Source organism: Hyla sarda, chromosome 1 (genome assembly GCF_029499605.1).
Source record: "Hyla sarda isolate aHylSar1 chromosome 1, aHylSar1.hap1, whole genome shotgun sequence".
Classification (NCBI taxonomy): Eukaryota; Metazoa; Chordata; class Amphibia; order Anura; family Hylidae; genus Hyla; species Hyla sarda.
Window position 1 is genome coordinate 305332165 of NC_079189.1, and position 18019 is coordinate 305350183.

General features: G+C 42.7%; 1 protein-coding gene across 1 annotated transcript; it reads left to right on the plus strand.

Moving 5' to 3' along the window:
* The first annotated feature begins 2364 nt into the window (after window positions 1-2364).
* Window positions 2365-17169, plus strand: TMEM221 (transmembrane protein 221). The gene is made up of 3 exons (XM_056552079.1): window positions 2365-3538; window positions 14124-14209; window positions 16159-17169. The coding sequence occupies exons 1-3, from the start codon at window positions 3252-3254 to the stop codon at window positions 16710-16712; spliced, it is 927 nt and encodes a 308-aa protein (XP_056408054.1). The 5' UTR covers window positions 2365-3251; the 3' UTR covers window positions 16713-17169.
* The last annotated feature ends 850 nt before the right edge of the window (window positions 17170-18019 follow it).

Consider the following 18019-nt stretch of genomic DNA (forward strand, 5'->3'; position numbering starts at 1 on the left):
AAATTTACACATACATATACACACTTACATGTACATCACTTCAAATGACAAGTCTAAATGGGTCCTAGAGGTAGCCAAGATTTGTCCAACATCATGTACCTTTAGGAAAGTAATTCTGTTATACCCTTTGGGGGCATTTATCAATTAAATTGCGGGGAAAATTTTGAAAAAGCTGCACAATGTTTGCGAAAGGAAGGCCCTTGAGCAGAAATGATGTGACTTTTTGGTGAGTGAGGTTGTGTTGTATTTGTGTGGCTTTATATGAATGGGGCGTGGTCAACCGTTTGCCAAATTTAGCAGTTTACGCTTCCTAGCAAACTGTGCTTGAAATTTCTGCCAGAGGTTCTTCCATTTCCACTCTTTCCAAGCATGGTGGTTTATATTGTATGAACATTTGTGTTTCACTTTGTCAGCACCTATAATGCCCCTTATCCTCGACATTTTGTGCGTCACCTGCCCTTTGTCACTAGCCACTGTAGCCGTCTGTCAAGGTAACCCTAGAAGTATACATAGAGTTGATGCCTAGATCTGTGGCTATTTTGCTGCTTCTGATGAAATTTCCTATAGTCTCCTTACGATTTCTGTTGTCTGACTGACACCTTTTCTGTAGGAACAAGTTTCTGGATACACTGAACTGATGGAACACATTTTACAACATTAAACATAATGATTACAGTTTGATTTCCAGTAATGTTCAAAATAAGGCACCAGTTTTTAATCTGCCCATCTGCTATGTGACTTTTACCCGACCTCGGAACCATAGTAATCCTAGTTTATAGATAACTTTCTCTTCCATGTTCTGTGCATAAATACAGGTAATGTTTACTAATGTCGGCCACTTAACACGTTCCTCCATAATGACTTATTAACAGGCTGGTATATTAGAGGATAGAGACATGAAGGTTGCCTAAAGTGAGTTCTTAACATACAAAGCTTTTTATTTAAATAAATGTCTTTGTGTTTCAGCTATCACTGAATGATAGCCTTCATTGTTTATATACGCAAGCTGATAAACACAAAGATATACAGCGTGTAACAGTAAGGCCCCTTTCACACTATAAAAATTAATCCGTAATGAACGTCTGTCATAAAAATCTTGAAAATCGGCACTATTTCTTCCGTTCATTCGCCCGTCACAAAATAAAGGCTGTTATTAATAACAGGCGATAACGGGTTAAAACGGCTATTAGAAAAATCCCATAGACTATAATGGGATTTTCTAGCGGCCGTTTAACGGCCGATTTCCAGGGTTTTTATGACGGGCGTTTATAACAGAGGTATTTTTATAGGGTGAAAAAAGCCTAAAAGTACAGTGTATTAAAACTGTTTGCTGCAATAAGTCAACCAACCCAGGGGTCCTTTACTAGAATAGATTTTAATCCACTGTAAGTAAACAATAAGAATTCCTACTGAAAGCCTGCAAGCAGAGATGTGGAAAATTTAGTTATTTTAACTGTATAACTTAATATTAAACTAAGAATAAACTTTACAGAGTCACCAAAAAGTGTGCTATGATCATCTAAACACAGTTAGACATTGCTACTTGATATAGGTTATATTTATGAAATATACCAGTTACAATCAAAGTTGGAGGCTACCTCTCATTGAAGATCAGTGAAGCTAATCCTTGTCTTTGTGAACAGCAGTGTGATGGATAGGTCAAAAATGGGTTTTTGAAAACAGAAGAAAAGGTAACAGATGGGTAACTGACAATGTGTGCTGGCCCTCAACTTCATCTTCCTTTTGAATAGTCTATTCCATATCATCCAATCATTTCTCCATAAAAGAATATGTTGGTTTTTCAAAATTCAAATGAAAAGAAAAAACAATTCAGATGTCCTAAGAATTCCCTTCCGCTCCCAGTATAAAACTTATGAGGGTCACCAATGAAAAGTTTCCTTTGTGTGCCAAGTTGCAACATTGACAACAACTCTTCCATGTAGCACTGCATTATATGACAGGTCTAGCCTAGAAGACATCATTTTTGGTGTGCATTTGTGTGGTATTTTATTGATACGCATGTTCCAAACATCATTGTTTAGTTGGTAATAAATATGTTCATACTGATACATTTCATAAAGAAAACTAGAACAACAATCTTATATTTAATACTCTGAAGATTCTGGCTTATATGGGATATTTGTCAAATCAACTGAGAATTCTGTACATTGAATTTAGTGTTAGCTTTAACCCCCCCCCCCCCCCCCCCTGTCACCACAATGATTTCTAAATGGGGAAGAGGTTAAAAAAGACGGTTGAAATTCCCGCCCATGCCCCCTCCTTCTGTGCCTGGACCAAACAATTCAGAGATTCCTTCTTTTATCCTGAGTGAAACCCCAGAGTTTCTAAGAATCTGGGAAACGAGGCATACATTTCAGGACTCTCTCCTTTTTTTTGTCCAAATTTTATATATTTTTCTCCCTATAACTGACCACACAATAACAAGAGCTGATTTTTACAAGTCCATCAAGAGGTTAAAAGGCAGGTACTTTTCAGGGGGTAAGATAAAAATGAGGAGTTGTTATTTTCCAATGTTGTAAGCGATATTAATATAAAAGTATAGTAATATGTCTAGGGACGTTCTGTAATTTCAGAGGCTTTCAGATTTTCCCAGGTTACTTCTGGTTGCAGGTTCAGAGACTTAAGGATTTGATGATATGTTAACCCTTACATGTTTTGTGATTATACCCGACATTTAAAGTGATTTTTGTATCTAGCACTATATCTAGGTTTAGCAAATTAGGTTTGTCAGAATGAATATTGTGCAGTCCTAGTTTGTCTTTTTGGCTGTATAATAAGCTTTATGTATATGCTACTTTGTTGCTTGTATCTGTCAGTATGTACAGCAAATACAGCATGGTTTTTATATGCCTTAGACAATAGTAATACTAATTTTGAATTTGTACATTTGTGGGTTTCTGCCAAAGGTTATAGGACAGTATTATCTTGAGTGGCTTAGATCTTTTGATTAATATGGCAATATACTCGGTACTTTATCCTGCTGATAAGTGTATGACATAGCACAGCAATGACTGGTAACACAGCTAATGTTATAGCCATAGACAGTATAATATGTGTTAGGATCCTACTGTACTAGGTATTGCCATTTTAGGAATTTGTATTTCATTGTGTATGATTTTTTATTGTATAGTTAGTATAGAATATTTGTTGGTAAAATTCCCTTGGGGTAAAAGTCAATTGTTGGGTAATTCTGCATAGTCTTTTAAGACACCTCTACAGCAAGAGCAAACATGCCTTCTCACTACAGCCACCAATCCATTATAGTCCTTGCTCTTTTCGGTATTTTGGCTGCCATCATGGCCTCTCTTTCGGTTATCTTAATCTTCCAAGTTCAAACTGCTACAAAACAAGGGGAGCTCACTGCTGGGTTAGGCCCTGCCGCTGGTAGGATCTTACTGCCAGCTTCTGCAGTACTGGCTGCCCTATGTCTTGCACTCAATACCAGTTGCCTATTGCTGTGCCTGCTCCATTCCTATTTCACTGCTGAGGTTTGTCGGGAGGACCCAGATTCCAGGAGGTGAGTACATTAAAGTTGATACACAGATATAATACTATGTAAAATGCACTTGCAGACTTTTTATAGAGAGTGATCATTAGCTTATAGAAGTACAAACTGTGGCATATTTAGACAGAGTTACATGTATACTTGCATAATACATACAATACCACCATTAGAAATTGTTGGAATTTGGTTAATGTAGACTACAAGACAAATTTTTAGTTTCACCACTGTGGCATTGGACAAAAAAATGGGTACTGCCAAATTTCTTTACCAATTTTTACATGTAACCTGTCACTGAGATTCAGTATCTTTTCTTCTTCAACCCAATTCTTCTGAGCAGTCTCCAGAGCAGGGTTCCAACCCTCTTCTATTGAGATATTATAAAATGGATGTGATGCTGAGAACATTGTTTCCCAGCATAGTACGCAGTGGCCTCCATCAACCCCTTCATTACATGTAGCTCACGCTCCAACCATGCATTTTAAGAACCTGCTCTTTGCCTCCATAGTCTCTGCCCCAGTTTTCAGATGCTCACCCTTTGTTCTGAGCAGCTCCTAAAAACAATGTCCCAGCATGGAACTGCTTTCAGCTTGTTAAACTCCACATGACTATTAACTCTTCACAGTCCATAGTTGGGAACAGTCCCAACACAGAGAATATTAGAGGAAGTAGCAGTTTAAATCTAAGGCATATGCCCATGAACACTATATACTGGAAAGCCAGAGAATGCTCGGTTGTGATGCTTCTTGGTGTACAAAAAATTATCCCTTTTACAGACATGGCTGTAGATGTTGGCACCCCTGAATTTTCTCAAGAAAATTAAGTATTTCTCATACAAAAAGGATTGCAGTAACACATGTTTTGCTATACATATGATTATTCCCTTTGTGTGTATTGGAACTAAACCAAAAAAGAGAGGGAAAAAAGCAAATTGGACATAATGTCACACCAAACTCCAAAAATGGGCTGGACAAAATTATAGGCACCCATAACTTAATATTTGGTTGCACACCCTTTGGAAAAAAAAACTGAAATCAGTCGCTTCCTATAACCATCAATAAGCTTCTTACACCTCTCAGCCGGAATGTTGGACCACTCTTCCTTTGCAAACTGCTCCAGGTCTCTCTTATTGGAAGGGCCCCTTTTCCCAACAGCAATTTTAATATCTCTCCACAGGTGTTCAATGGGATATAGATCTGGACTCATTGCTGGCCACTTCAGAACTCTCCAGCGCTTTGTTGCCATCCATTTCTGGGTGCTTTCTGACATATGTTTGGGGTCATTGTCCTGCTGGAAGACCCAAGATCTCGGACGCAAACTCAGCTTTCTGACATGGGGCTGTAAAGTGTGACCCAAAATCCATTGGCAATCCTCAGATTTCATGATGCCTTGCACACATTCAAGGCACCCAGTACCAGAGGCAGCAAAACAACCCCAAAACATCATTGAACCTCAGCCATATTTCACTGTAGGTACTGTGTTCTTTTATTTGTAGGCCTCATTCCGTTTTTGGTAAACAGTAGAATGATGTGCTTTACCAAAAAGCTCTATCTTGGTCTCATCTGTCCACAAGACGTTTTCCCAGAAGGATTTTGGCTTACTCAAATTCATTTTGGCAAAATGTAGTCTTGCTTTTTATGTCTGTGTCAGCAGTGGGGTCCTCCTGGGTCTCCTGCCATAGCATTTCATTTCATTTAAATGTCGTCGGATAGTTTGCGCTGACATGGATGCTCCCTGAGCCTGCAGGACAGCTTGAATACCTTTGGAACTTGTTTGGGGCTGCTTATCCACCATCCAGACTATACTGCATTGGCACTTTTAATCAATTTTACTCTTCCATCCATGCCCAGGGAGATTAGCTACAAAGCCATGAGCTGCAAATGTCTTGATAATGTTATGGACAAAGGCAAATCTAGATCTCTGGAGATGGACTTGTAACCTTGAGATTGTTGATCTCCTCTTTTTGCTTTTTGTTGTCCATGCTTAGTGTGGCACACACAGACACACAGTGAAAAGACTAAATGAACTTCTCTCCTTTTTATCTGTTTTCAGATGTGATTTTTATATTGCCCACACCTGTTGCCCCAGGTGAGTTTAAAGGAGCATCACATGCTTGAAGCAATCTTATTTTTCCACAAGTTTGAAAGGGTGCCAATAATTTTGTCCAGACCTTTTTTGGAGTTTGGTGTGACATTAGGTCCAATTTGCTTTTTTGTCTCCCTTTTTTGGTTTAGTTCCAATTCACACAAAGGGAATAAACATGTGTATAGCAAAACAAGTGTTACTGCAATCCTTTTCTGTGAGAAATACTTCATTTTTTTGAAAAATTTCAAGGGTGCCAACATTTACGGCCATGACTGTATAAGTCCCTCGGGAGTTGTCTTGCATGAGGACATAAAGGGGAGCTCTGGGGACTTGAAATTATGTCTGCTTTTTGCTAAGCAGTGGTGCAAATATGTTTGCATAGTTATTTTCTATGGGTACCACAAAAAAGTGTTAAACATTTGGTGATGTCTGCCTGGTGGAATGCACTGACATAGACCAGCTGCACTTTCAAGTGCAAGTGGTACAAAAAGAGGGTATTATTTGGCTAGTGCATTCAGTAGTCCTAGGGGGAGGGGAGGGGGGTAGAGGTTAGGCTATGTGAACCTTTCATTTTAGGCTGTACTACCACACAAACATTCTATAGCAGTGTTTCTTAACCAATGTGCCTCCAGCTGTTGCAAAACTACAACTTGCAGCATGTCTGGACAGACTATATCCACGAATAGGGTCACAGCTATATGACCAATAAACCACAGAATATCAAACATCAGCCAGAATCTTGGTCTTTTAATTGCAAGTGAGTATGAAATAAATTCCAGAAAATACCTAAAATGTGAAATTCAAACAAATGTGTAACATACCGTAGGCAGGGCCGGCGTTAGGGGTAGGCAAACAGGGCATTTGCCCAGGGCCCCCAGAGGGCCCCCTACAGATACCCTGACTCACATGGGTTGGGCAGAGTGCATCAGCAGCAGCCTGTAGCATTTGGGAGTACACCTCGCTGTAGCTGAATACTGCTAACAGCAGAGGTTCACTCCACAGTGTAGTGTGTGCTGCCAGTGCTCCGCTCCTTTAAGAACCCACCATCCATCCCCTTCCCCGGCTCCTCTCCTCTTCCGTCTTCCTGCTGTCGAGACGAAGAGGACAGGAGGTTGTGTGCAGCACCATGAGGCTTATGGCCCTGCCCCCTAGCTGCTTCTCCAGTGTACACAACTATTTTTTTTTTTGGTAAGCGTATTTATAAGTGGTGCGTAAATGTATTGTGTATGTGTGCAAATTGTGTATGAGTGACCTGTATACTGTATGTTTATACAAATCTATAATGTGTTTATGTATGTGTGAATATCTTTATGTGTTTACAATAGTAGAGCTAGTCTGGCACTATCAGTGTAATCAGGCAGTGTTCACAAATAGGGTGTGCAAAAACTTTCACTACATTCAGGGTGGTGCTCAATAACAGGGCATCAAGCAATCATGAGGCAGATTGAAATAACAGCACTCACCCATCATTACACTTTATTCATCTTCGGTGCATAATAAAAATGCAGCAGGGTGCCGTGTACCAACAGACAGGGGAGCTGCAATCAGCGTACTGCAGCAGCTCTGCCACCTGGAATGCAGCAGTCTCCCTCCATACCCAGTGGAGCGACACTGTACAACCCTGTAAGGCCCATTATAATTACAAATCACACGTATGTGTGTATGTAAATTTAAGAAAAGGCGTAAATGTAAATGTAATAACCCTATTTGAGCAGGGAATCAACTGTATAATACTGCAGACACCTGCGAGTTATGGCGCAGGTGTAATTGCTATTCTCACTCTGCACTGTAATAGTATAGCAGTATGCCAGAACAAACCACTTACTGTAAGGTACTATTACTGCGTCTGCTCTCAAATTTCTGACCATTCTGACCCACCACGTTTGTCCAATCCTGCCCGCTCCCTGCAACCTGTGTCGAATATTGCTCGCTCTTGCTATTATTTATGCAAATAACTTAATTTACATTATCCACCAGCTTTTCTAGGCTTCTGAATGGCACATCTGCTAAGTACAGCAATCACATGGCCACTATTGCAGGGATAATTATATGATTTCTGAAGTTTGCATGTTCATAAAGGGATTCAGCTATAAGCAGATATGCCATTCAGGAGCATGGAAAAGCTAGGTCAGATATTCTCATCTAACTTTTCTATTCTACTGAATTGCATGTCTTCATATACCTGGATCCATTTATTCACATGCAAACTTCAGAAATCATATGATGCCTTAACCCCTTCCCGGAATAGGACGTATGCATTCGTCCAATCATCCGACATGTTCGCGCATTTGGACGTATGCATATGTCATAGCGATCTCCGGCACTGCCGCGGGCAGCGCAGGAGATCGGTGACAGGACCCGGCTGTTAATCACAGCCAGAGTCCTGCCGCAGTTGCCGGAGCCACGATCGCGCCGGTCCCGGCAGCATTAACCCTCTAGATTCTGTGATAAATCCTGATCACGGCATCTATGGTGTTGATAGGGGGAGCGCTCTCCCCCTGTTCTCATATGGCAGCACCGTGATACGATCACGAGTCGCCGTTGGTTGCTATGGCAGCAAGAGGTCAGATCATGACCTCCTCTTTGCCTGCTACGGAAGCCTGTGAGATCCAGCCAGAGGCTGTAGTGTGTGCAGCTCATCAGGTCATACTGTGCTGCAGTACAAATGTATTGCAGCATAGTATAACCTGTAAAAAAATGAAAAGTTCTTCAATGTATGAAGTGTAAAAAAATAAAATAAAAATGCCCCTTTCCCAATAAAAGCCCTGTATTATCACCAAAAAAGATCAAAAACACAAGTCATATACATAATAGGTATTTCCACATCCGAAATGACATGTACTATAAAACTATAATGTATATTATCCCGCACGGTGAACGCCGTAAAAAAAAACATTAAAAAAAGTGCAAAATTCACCAATTTTGGTACAAATAGCAGAATAAAAAAAGATCAAAAGGTAGCATGTAGCACAAAAATGATACCAATAAAAAGTACAGCTCATCCCTCAAAAAATAAGCCCTTACTTAATGGCGTCAGATGAAAAATAAAAAAGTTATGGCTGTTGGAAAATGAATGGCAGAAAAAGAATTTTGCTCAGAAAAGGAAAAAGAACATAGAAAGCTATATAAAATGGGTATCGCTATAATCGTACTGACCCACAGAATAAATATAGCATCACTTTTACCGCACAATGTACACCATAAAAAAAAATTTAAACACCAGAAATTTTCCAGTTTTTCACAATATTTAGAGTTTTTTTTTTTACAAAAGTGTCAATAAAAATGCACCAGTTATATAAAGTACAATATGTCATGAAAAAACAATCTCAGAATCGCTCTGCTCAGAAAAAGCGCTCTAAAGTTATCACCATTTAAAGAGATACATGTCAAAAAAAAAAAAAAGAGCCTGGTCATTGAGGTAAAAAATGGGTCCGTCCTTTAGGGGTTAAATAGCAGTCATATGGTTGCTGTTCTAAGCACTTGTGCCATTTAGGAGCCTGAGAAATGTGTGTGTGACAGTTAAACCCTATAAAGACTGTCAAACACTGCTGTAAGCACATGTGCCATTCAGGAGCCAGAAAAGCTGGGTAAGCCAGCTCCCGCTCCTGAAAGGCAAATCTGCACCACTATAGAAATGTCACTGCTGTAGTGGGTGGTCTGGGCGGTGGGCAGTTGGGCACTGTATATTTATTCATGTCCAGTCAGCGGCCATTGTACAATGTCACATAACATTTTGGTACACTAGTACCAGATGATGGCGGGTAGAGGAGACAGCAAGAAGTTGCGTGTGCACAGTGGACACAGCGTGACGCCAGCCCTGGGTAAGCTCAGTCAGTTGGGACTCTAGATGAAAGTCTGAGGGTGGTACATAACTTATAGATGCCGGTGTGAGGTGGTTTTTTGCGCCCCCGTAGATCCATGCGTCCGCTCCTCCCCCAGCTCTCCGAACATTTCCGAAGCTAGAACTGGGGGAGGGCAGAGCAAGGGCAGAGAGAAGGTTCACGCCCCCTCCCTCATCTCCCCTCCCTGAGCTCGGCTGGACGCAGATCTCTACGACACGCCCCCTCCCTGAGGACATAAATCTCCATGGCAGGTCCCTCCCTCATCTCCCCTCCCTGAGGACGTAAATCTCCACGGCAGGTCCCCTCTCTCATCTCCCCTCCCTGAGGACGTAGAGCAGTGCTCCCAATGAGCTCTCTGTGTAAAGGGGGACATACTGTACGGGCTAAAGGGGGACATTTAGCCCGTGCAGTATGTCCTCCTTTAGCCCGTACAGTATGTCCCCCTTTAGCCCGTGCAGTATGTCCCCCTTTACACATAGAGCTCATTGGGAGCACTGCTCTATGTCCTCAGCTCGGGGAGATGAGGGAGGGGACCTGCCGTGCAGATCTATGTCCTCAGGGAGGGGGCGTGTCGTAGATATCTGCGTCCAGCCGAGCTCAGGGAGGGGAGATGAGAGAGGGGACCTGCCGTGGAGATTTATGTCCTCAGGGAGGGGAGATGAGGGAGGGACCTGCCGTGGCAATCTAAGTCCTCAGGGAGGGGGCGTGTCGTAGAGATCTGCGTCCAGCCGAGCTCAAGGAGGGGAGATGAGGGAGGGGGCGTGAACCTTCTCTCTCCCCTTGCTCTGCCCTCCCCCAGTTCTAGCTTCGGAAATGTTCGGAGAGCTGGGGGAGGAGCGGACGCATGGATCTACGAGGGCGCAAAAAACCACCTCACACCGGGTCTGTGGTGTGGGAATGTGGGTGGAATTTGCAGGACGTTATGCCATGTTACCCTGTGCTACTTAAAGAAACAGGACATATAGTAAATTAACCCCACACATGTTGAACATCACTCCATACCCTCAGGGCCAGTAATTATCTTCTGTGGAGGGGGCACGCAGGGATAGCTGTGGCTGTAAAGCTATATTCACACAGTGTAAAAAATGTCCAGAATAACTGCCTGGAAAACATGTGCTGACTTTTCGCACATTTGAATAATCCACTAGGACCGCTCGGAAATAGTCGACAATGCATTTCCAAGCTAAATCCACATAAAAATAGACACGTCTGTTCTTTGTGTGAACTTCGGAATTGGGATTTCCGTGGCAAAAAGATGTTTTTGTTGTGGAAATTCCACCATGTGAACAGTGCAGCAGAATTCCATTGAAACCAATAAGAAATCTTCTGCAGCCGAATGTCCGTCCAGAATATTCCTGAAGAATTCCGCACAGACATTCCGCTGTGTGAACATACACTAAATATGTTTGGCAGCTGCCACTGCCCTTCTGTCTGGCTCTGCAGCTTGATTGAAGCAGGGCTAAACATGAAACAAATTCACCCTTCCAGTGTCCCGGACGTTAGGTGAGATGAATTCCACACCACTGTAATGTTATTATTTGATAACTATGCATGTATTTAGTGTGTTTTTAGAGGGGACATATTTCTTGTGGTGTGTGCCCCTGATTGTTTAAGACAATAGCAACATTCCTAGCATGCCACTCTACCTGAATTGGCTTAATGTGACCGCATTGTTGTTATAATATTTTAGCATTTGGAGCCCCACTTTTAGTTATGCCCACGCCCACACTTTGCCTAAAACTGGACCTGACCTTAGGGTTAGCCTGCAAAGAAAATACAGTGGGGCAAAAAGTATTTAGTCAGCCACCAATTGTGCAAGTTCTCCCACAAAAAAAAAAGATGAGAGCGGCCTGTAATTTCCATCATAGGTATACCTCAACTATGAGAGACATAATGAGAAGAAAAAATCCATAAAATCACATTGTCTGATTTTTTAAGAATTTATCTGCAAATTATGGTGGGAAATAAGTATTTGGTCACCTACAAACAAGCAAGATTTTTGGCTCTCACAGACCTGTAACTTCTTTTTTTAAGAGTCTCCTCTGTCCTCCACTCATTACCTGTATTAATGACAAGAGCTGTCCAAGGACACCAGAAACAAAATTGTAGACCTACAGCAGGCTGGGAAGACTGAATCTGTGAATCTGCAATAGGCAAGCAGCTTGGTGTGAAGAAATGAACTGTGGGAGCATTTATTAGAAAATGGAAGACATACAAGACCACTGATAATCTCCCTTGATCTGGGGCTCCACTCAAGATCTCACCCCGTGGTGTCAAAATGATCACAAGAACGGTGAGCAAAAATCACAGAACCAGTGAATGACCTGCAGAGAGCTGGGACCAAAGTAACAAAGGCTACCATCAGTAACACACTACGCTGGCAAGGACTCAGATCATGCAGTGCCAGACGTGTCCCTCTTCTTAAGCCAGTACATTTCCGGGCCCATCTGAAGTTTGCTAGAGAATATTTGGATGCTCCAGAAGAGGATTGGGAGAATGTCATATGGTCAGATGAAACCAAAGTAGAACTTTTTGGTAACAACTCAACTCGTCGTGTTTGAAGGAGAAAGAATGCTGAGTTGCAGCCAAAGAACACCATACCTACTGTGAAGCATGGGGGTGGAAACATCCTTCTTTGGGGCTGTTTTTCTGCTAAGGGACCAGGACAACTGATCTGTGTAAAGGAAAGAATGAATGGGGCCATGTATCGTGAGATTTTGAGTGAAAACCTCCTTCCATCAGCAAGCGAATTGAAGATGAAATGGGGCTGGGTCTTTCAGCATGACAATGATCCCAAAGACACCACCCGGGCAACGAAGGAGTGGCTTCGTAGGAAGCATTTCAAGGTCCTGGAGTGGCCTAGCCAGTCTCCAGATCTCAACCCTATAGAAAACCTTTGGAGGGAGTTGAAAGCCCATGTTGCCCAGTGACAGCCCCAAAACATCCCTGCTCTAGAGGAGATCTGCATGGAGGAATGGGCCAAAAAACCAGCAACAGTGTGTGAAAACCTTGTGAAGACTTACAGAAAACATTTGACCTCTATCATTGCCAACAAAGGGTATATAACAAAGTATTGAGATTAACTTTTGTTATTGACAAAATACTTATTTTCCACCATTATTTGCAAATAATTTCTTTAACAATCAGACAATGTGATTTTATGGATTTTTTTTCTCATTATGTCTCTCATAGTTGAGGTATACCTATGAGGCCTCTCTCATCTTTTTAAGTGGGAGAACTTGCACAATTGTTGGCTGACTAAATACTTTTTTTTGCCCCACTGTATGTAAATAGTGTCCACAAAATCCAAACGGGATCCATGTCATATAGTAAGTATAGGGGGGGGGGGGGGGGAAATGGAGTTCAATTTTTTTTCGTGCCCATGTATAAATTCCAGTTACTATGGTTACCTGTGGTATCTCACTGTGTGCAGGTGCATTGCTGAGGTGTGGAAACAGCAGGAAGGATATATATATACACACAAATGACTAGTTCAGAGACACTCAGCCTCTACATCATATAAATTCTCCCATACTATACAGTAAAAAGAGAGACAGTGTCATCCATGGTAAAGATTAAGGATTCTTGTGGGAGTTTCCAGGTCATTACTGAATTTCATACTCGAAATTTATAGAATTTACTGTATACCCTCCTGTCATTAAAAAAATTGTGTAACATTCCCCTATATTCTTTGACTGCTATTCCTTATACATTCAGGTGCTCTGACCTTTGCCACCTACATTTTTTTTTAACTTTATTTCTCCAATGTATCAAAAATAAAATATCACTCAAATTAGGCTTGATTAAAAATATCCTACTGTTCTGTATATACAGTGGTCCCTCAACATACGATGGTAATTGGTTTCAGGTGGACCATCGCTTGTTGAAACCATCATATGTTGAGGGATTCGTACCATGGATGCTTAATCATACTCACATGTCCCCGCCACGCCGGCCTGTCAGTTCGCTGCTCCTCTGATGCTGTATCACTACATCGCCACTGCCATGTGCCATCGCCGCTCACACCACCCCTATTGGATGACGGGGCAGCGTGAGTGGCGACGTGATGTCTGCAACGGTGCATGGCAGCAGCAGTAGAGGATTGGTGAAATGACGGCTGGAGCGGCAGGGATATGTAAGTATGGGGCACATTAAACGGCTATCCAGCAGCAGCTGAAGCAGTCAGTGCTGCCATATAGCCGTTTGTGCAATGGCCCGACACACAGAAGCATCAAATGTTGATGCTACTTTCGAAATACGATGGCCTCTGAGAGGTTACAGATAATCTGTGTTTTAAAGGATATGGGGAGCAGAAAAAGTGCTACCTTTCCTCCTTCCCTAGTGGCTCACTTCTGGCTTGCTGTTGTCTCTGCCAGATACCTTATTATAGTGAGCAGGCTGACATGGTGGGGTGTTACTATATTGTGATCACTGCGTGCTGCCATGCTGCGGAAGCATTATTTGCACTTTGGCAGTCACATTTTGGCCATGGTTTTATCTGCATGTGGTGATCATGATATAGTACCACCTCACTGTCTGGGCAATCTTACTGCAATGGGAACAAGAAAATGCAGTGGAGCACTAATGCATAAAAGTGCCATCAATTCTATCATATTTGGTATTGTTCTCTTATGTATCACACAAAAATACTGGTCTATTCTTCTATTATGCAGGTGTGAATGGTTTCTGCTTGATAACCGGAGTATACGGCAATCCGCAGTCTGCCTGTTCTGTCTTGGACTTTCACTTTACTTGGCAGGTGAGATATTATTGCCATACCTTGTTGTGAACTGGCACATGCTATTAAATGTAACCTGAGCATGCAGCAGGTGCATTGCATTTCAATATAGACCTTTCCTTCTGGAGGAGAGATACTTTGCATGATTTTTATTTTATTTTATTGGAGCACTGCATTTCCTTTAAAGGGAAATCAGACAGTTCTGGCAACAGGATGTGTGTTTACAGTGATCAGGATACAGATTTGACCGAAGTCTCATGCAAGTCTCCAAAAACTGATCTGTCAGTCTCCTCAAGAAGACACACTTGCTATTCAGTCCTATACAAAACTGATAAATTAAGCTAAATTCTATACCGCCCCAGAGAGATTGGAGTGTGAAATAGACTGTAGAATGTTTCTAAATAAAACTTTAAGCTTAAGGGCACGTTCCCACTTGGTGTATACGGAGCGTATTTCAATCTGTGAAAAATCTGCAGAAGCAGCGGGAAATACGCTGCGTATCCCTCGCTCACCATTCACACAGGGCTTTCCAGCGGCAGCCCTATGTGTGCAGTGAGTTTTGGAGGCGGGGCCGTGTGTCGGCATGACTGTGATGCTTGGCTCCACCTCCAAAAATCACTACCCACACAGGGCTGCCGCCGGAAATCCCTGTGTGAATGGTGAGCAAGGGATACGCAGCGCATTTCCCGCTGCTCCTGCAGATTTTGCCCCTGAAATAAGCTGCGTATACGCCAAGTGGGGACATGCCCTAAATGTTTGTTAGTCCAACTGTTATCACTCCCGATCCCTCCATACATTTGAGCTTTCAGCTCGACTAAATGTTTGTTTTCTAAATAAGGGAGAAAAGGGAGAATCCACAGCCAAAGTCCTCTGGTGGCAGCTTATCTCTCTGGGTACAATAGGGTTGTACAGTTGAAATCCAATATGCCTGACTTTACCTGTGGGGAGGAACGTTTTGAGGCCCCCATACACATTAATTATTCAGCCATTTCCACTTAAGTTGGTATTTATTTTTTTTTAGGAATTTGTCAGCTTTAGATCATGCTCAAAGCTAGAGTGTCAATCAGGCTGTGCTCTCCCTCCTCCACCCTCCTTGCCTCGACTGGTTGACATGGCTTAGTGCTAGATGATGAGCCCTGTGCATCCATCCAATCAATCAATGTAGGAAGGATGGGGGAGAAAGGAGGTGTAAATCCTGCAGCTCAGTACAGCCTATTTGACACTTGATCCAGTCACTTCTACTGATCTCTTTTAGTATATACTTGCATTCTTCATTAAAAAAAACAACAACAAAAAAAAAACAACAATAATGGAGCATCGTTTCTGCATTATGCCATTCCTCTTTGAAAGTTATGAATAAATTGACAACAGTTGAGGGAGTGTCCCTAAAGTCCTATATGGTCCAATTAGTGCTGACAATTCCAGTCTATGTTGGGACACCGGTGAAAAAGAATGGTAACACCAAGTAAATCAATTTATAGATTGAACAACAAGAACACAGCACATTGAAGAGTTATAAAAAAAAAATCTATAATTTTTTAATATAAGTTTCATTACATTTTATTAAGAATATACATATTTCCTATGACAGACAAGTCAGAAGACATGACAGGTCCTCTTAAAGGGGTTGTATGATGTTATGATGTGTAGTGCTCAGTATTGTGGCTAAGCCCTATTCATTTTAAATAAGGAACATGTTTCTTACCATCCAAAGTTACATTAAACTACAGTTGGCAATAGAGGAGAACAACATGGTGTGTTTCCTTTTCAGATTGCCAACTCATTTGGTTCTGATTTAAACACATACTACACAGCCAATGGTAGGAAGCTAAAACACCTGGACAAGTCAGAAAACAGGATGCAGCCAACTTAGTCAGTGGAAAGACTGTTGAAATCTACGATATCCACACGTTTACTGCACATACACATAATATGTGTAACTTTTTGTATCTTTTCTTATGTCTCTGCAGCTCTTTCACTCTACATACTAATCCTGTTTGAAATGGAAACAGGAATAGCCAGCTCCTGTATTCTCAGCATGGGTTCTATTTTTATGATAGTAACAGTGGCTCATACACTACATAAAGCTTCACAGATCACCTGCCAGAACCACGACCAGGCAGCAAGTACACTCTATGAAAATGATTCAGCCAACGACGCAGACCTTAATGATTCTACCCCTTCTTCTGACCTCCATAATGATAAAGAAATGACACCAGTACGGCCACATCCGGAGATCCACCGTGAATTCTCCTACCCGCCATTTCTTCAGCAGCAACAACTGAAACCCCAAACTCTTTCTCCACTTTTCAACAATGCACAGCGGGCTGTGAAACAGAGTGAGAGCATGTGCAACAGCAACAGGGACGAGCGCTATAACATTCCTAGAATGCAGCGAACACTTTCTGTTGAATCTGGACTCACACAACCAAACACCAGACCCTGGAATGGTGGAACACAAGAGATGAGAACAATGGTACTAAGAAAACCAGGAGTGATCGGGAAGGACTCCACATTAGTATGAACTCTTTTAGTTGGGCACTATACTCATTATTGTGTCTTATGAATCAACTTTGTTTACTATTGAGAGAGGAAGAAAACTCACTAAATACGGTTTATAACTATGTGTTTAACCAAAGACATCATCAACAAAATGGAACTTTAAATTGAAGAACTGCATAGCAGCAGCTTGTTATCACAATCTAAGCTTACATTCTTTACTGGAACCACCACCATCTCTGAAATGTATCAGGATACAATTCAGCAAGACACATAAATGATACAAATCTATGATTTTTATTTTATTTTTAAAGCTTTTTGTGTTTTAAGTTTTGAAATACCGTATTTATCGGGGTATACCACGCACCGGCCTATAACACGCACCCTCATTTTACCAAGGATATTTGGGTAAAAAAAGTTTTTTACCCAAATATCCATGGTAAAATGAGGGTGCGTGTGTGCGCGTGTATACCCCGATACACCCCCAGGAAAGGCAGCGGGAGAGAGGCCGTCGCTGCCCGCTTCTCTCCCCCTGCCTTTCCTGGGGTCTAGAGCCCTGCTGCCGACCCTTCTCTCCCCCTGGCTATCGGCGCCGCTGCCCGTTCTGTCCCCCTGACTATCGGTACCGGCGCCCCATTGCCGGCGCCGATAGCCAGGGGGAGAGAAGCGGCGCCGACAGCCAGGGGGAGAGAAGGGGCAGCGGCACCCATTGCCGGCGCCGCTGCCCCGTTGCCTCCCCCCATCCCCGGTGGCATAATTACCTGGGTCGGGTCCGCGCTGCTGCAGGCCTCCGGCGTGCGTCCCCTGTGTCGTTGCTATGCACGGCGCGGCGCACTGACGTCATGCGCCGCGCAGCGCATAGCAACGACGAAGGGGACGCACGCCGGAGGCCTGCAGCAGCGCGGACCCGACCCAGGTAATTATGCCACCGGGGATGGGGGGAGGCAACAGGGCAGCGGTGCAACAGGGCAGCAATGGGTGCCGCTGCCCCTTCTCTCCCCCTGGCTATCGGCGCCGCTCCCGATAGTCAGGGGGACAGAACGGGCAGCGGCGCCGATAGCCAGGGAGTGAGAAGGGCCGACAGCAGGGCTCTAGACCCCAGGGAAGGCAGGGGGAGAGAAGCGAGCAGCGACGGCCTCTCTCCCCCTGCCTTTCCTGGGGCGGTATCGGCGTATAACACGCACATAGACTTTAGGCTAAAAATTTTAGCCTAAAAAGTGCGTGTTATACGCCGATAAATACAGTAATATGTTGGAGCATCACTCATTCCTTTTATCGAGTATACAAACAAAAGAATGTTGCTAGAAAAAAAAAAAAAACATCAAGTAAATT

Excerpts from the sequence above, each read along its gene's own strand:
- TMEM221 (XM_056552079.1), top strand. The coding sequence starts at position 3,252 with ATGCCTTCTCACTACAGCCACCAATCCATTATAGTCCTTGCTCTTTTC. Across the intron at positions 3,539-14,123 it reads GAGGACCCAGATTCCAGGAG|GTGTGAATGGTTTCTGCTTG; the intron begins GTGAGTACATTA and ends TCTATTATGCAG. Across the intron at positions 14,210-16,158 it reads ACTTTCACTTTACTTGGCAG|CTCTTTCACTCTACATACTA; the intron begins GTGAGATATTAT and ends ATGTCTCTGCAG.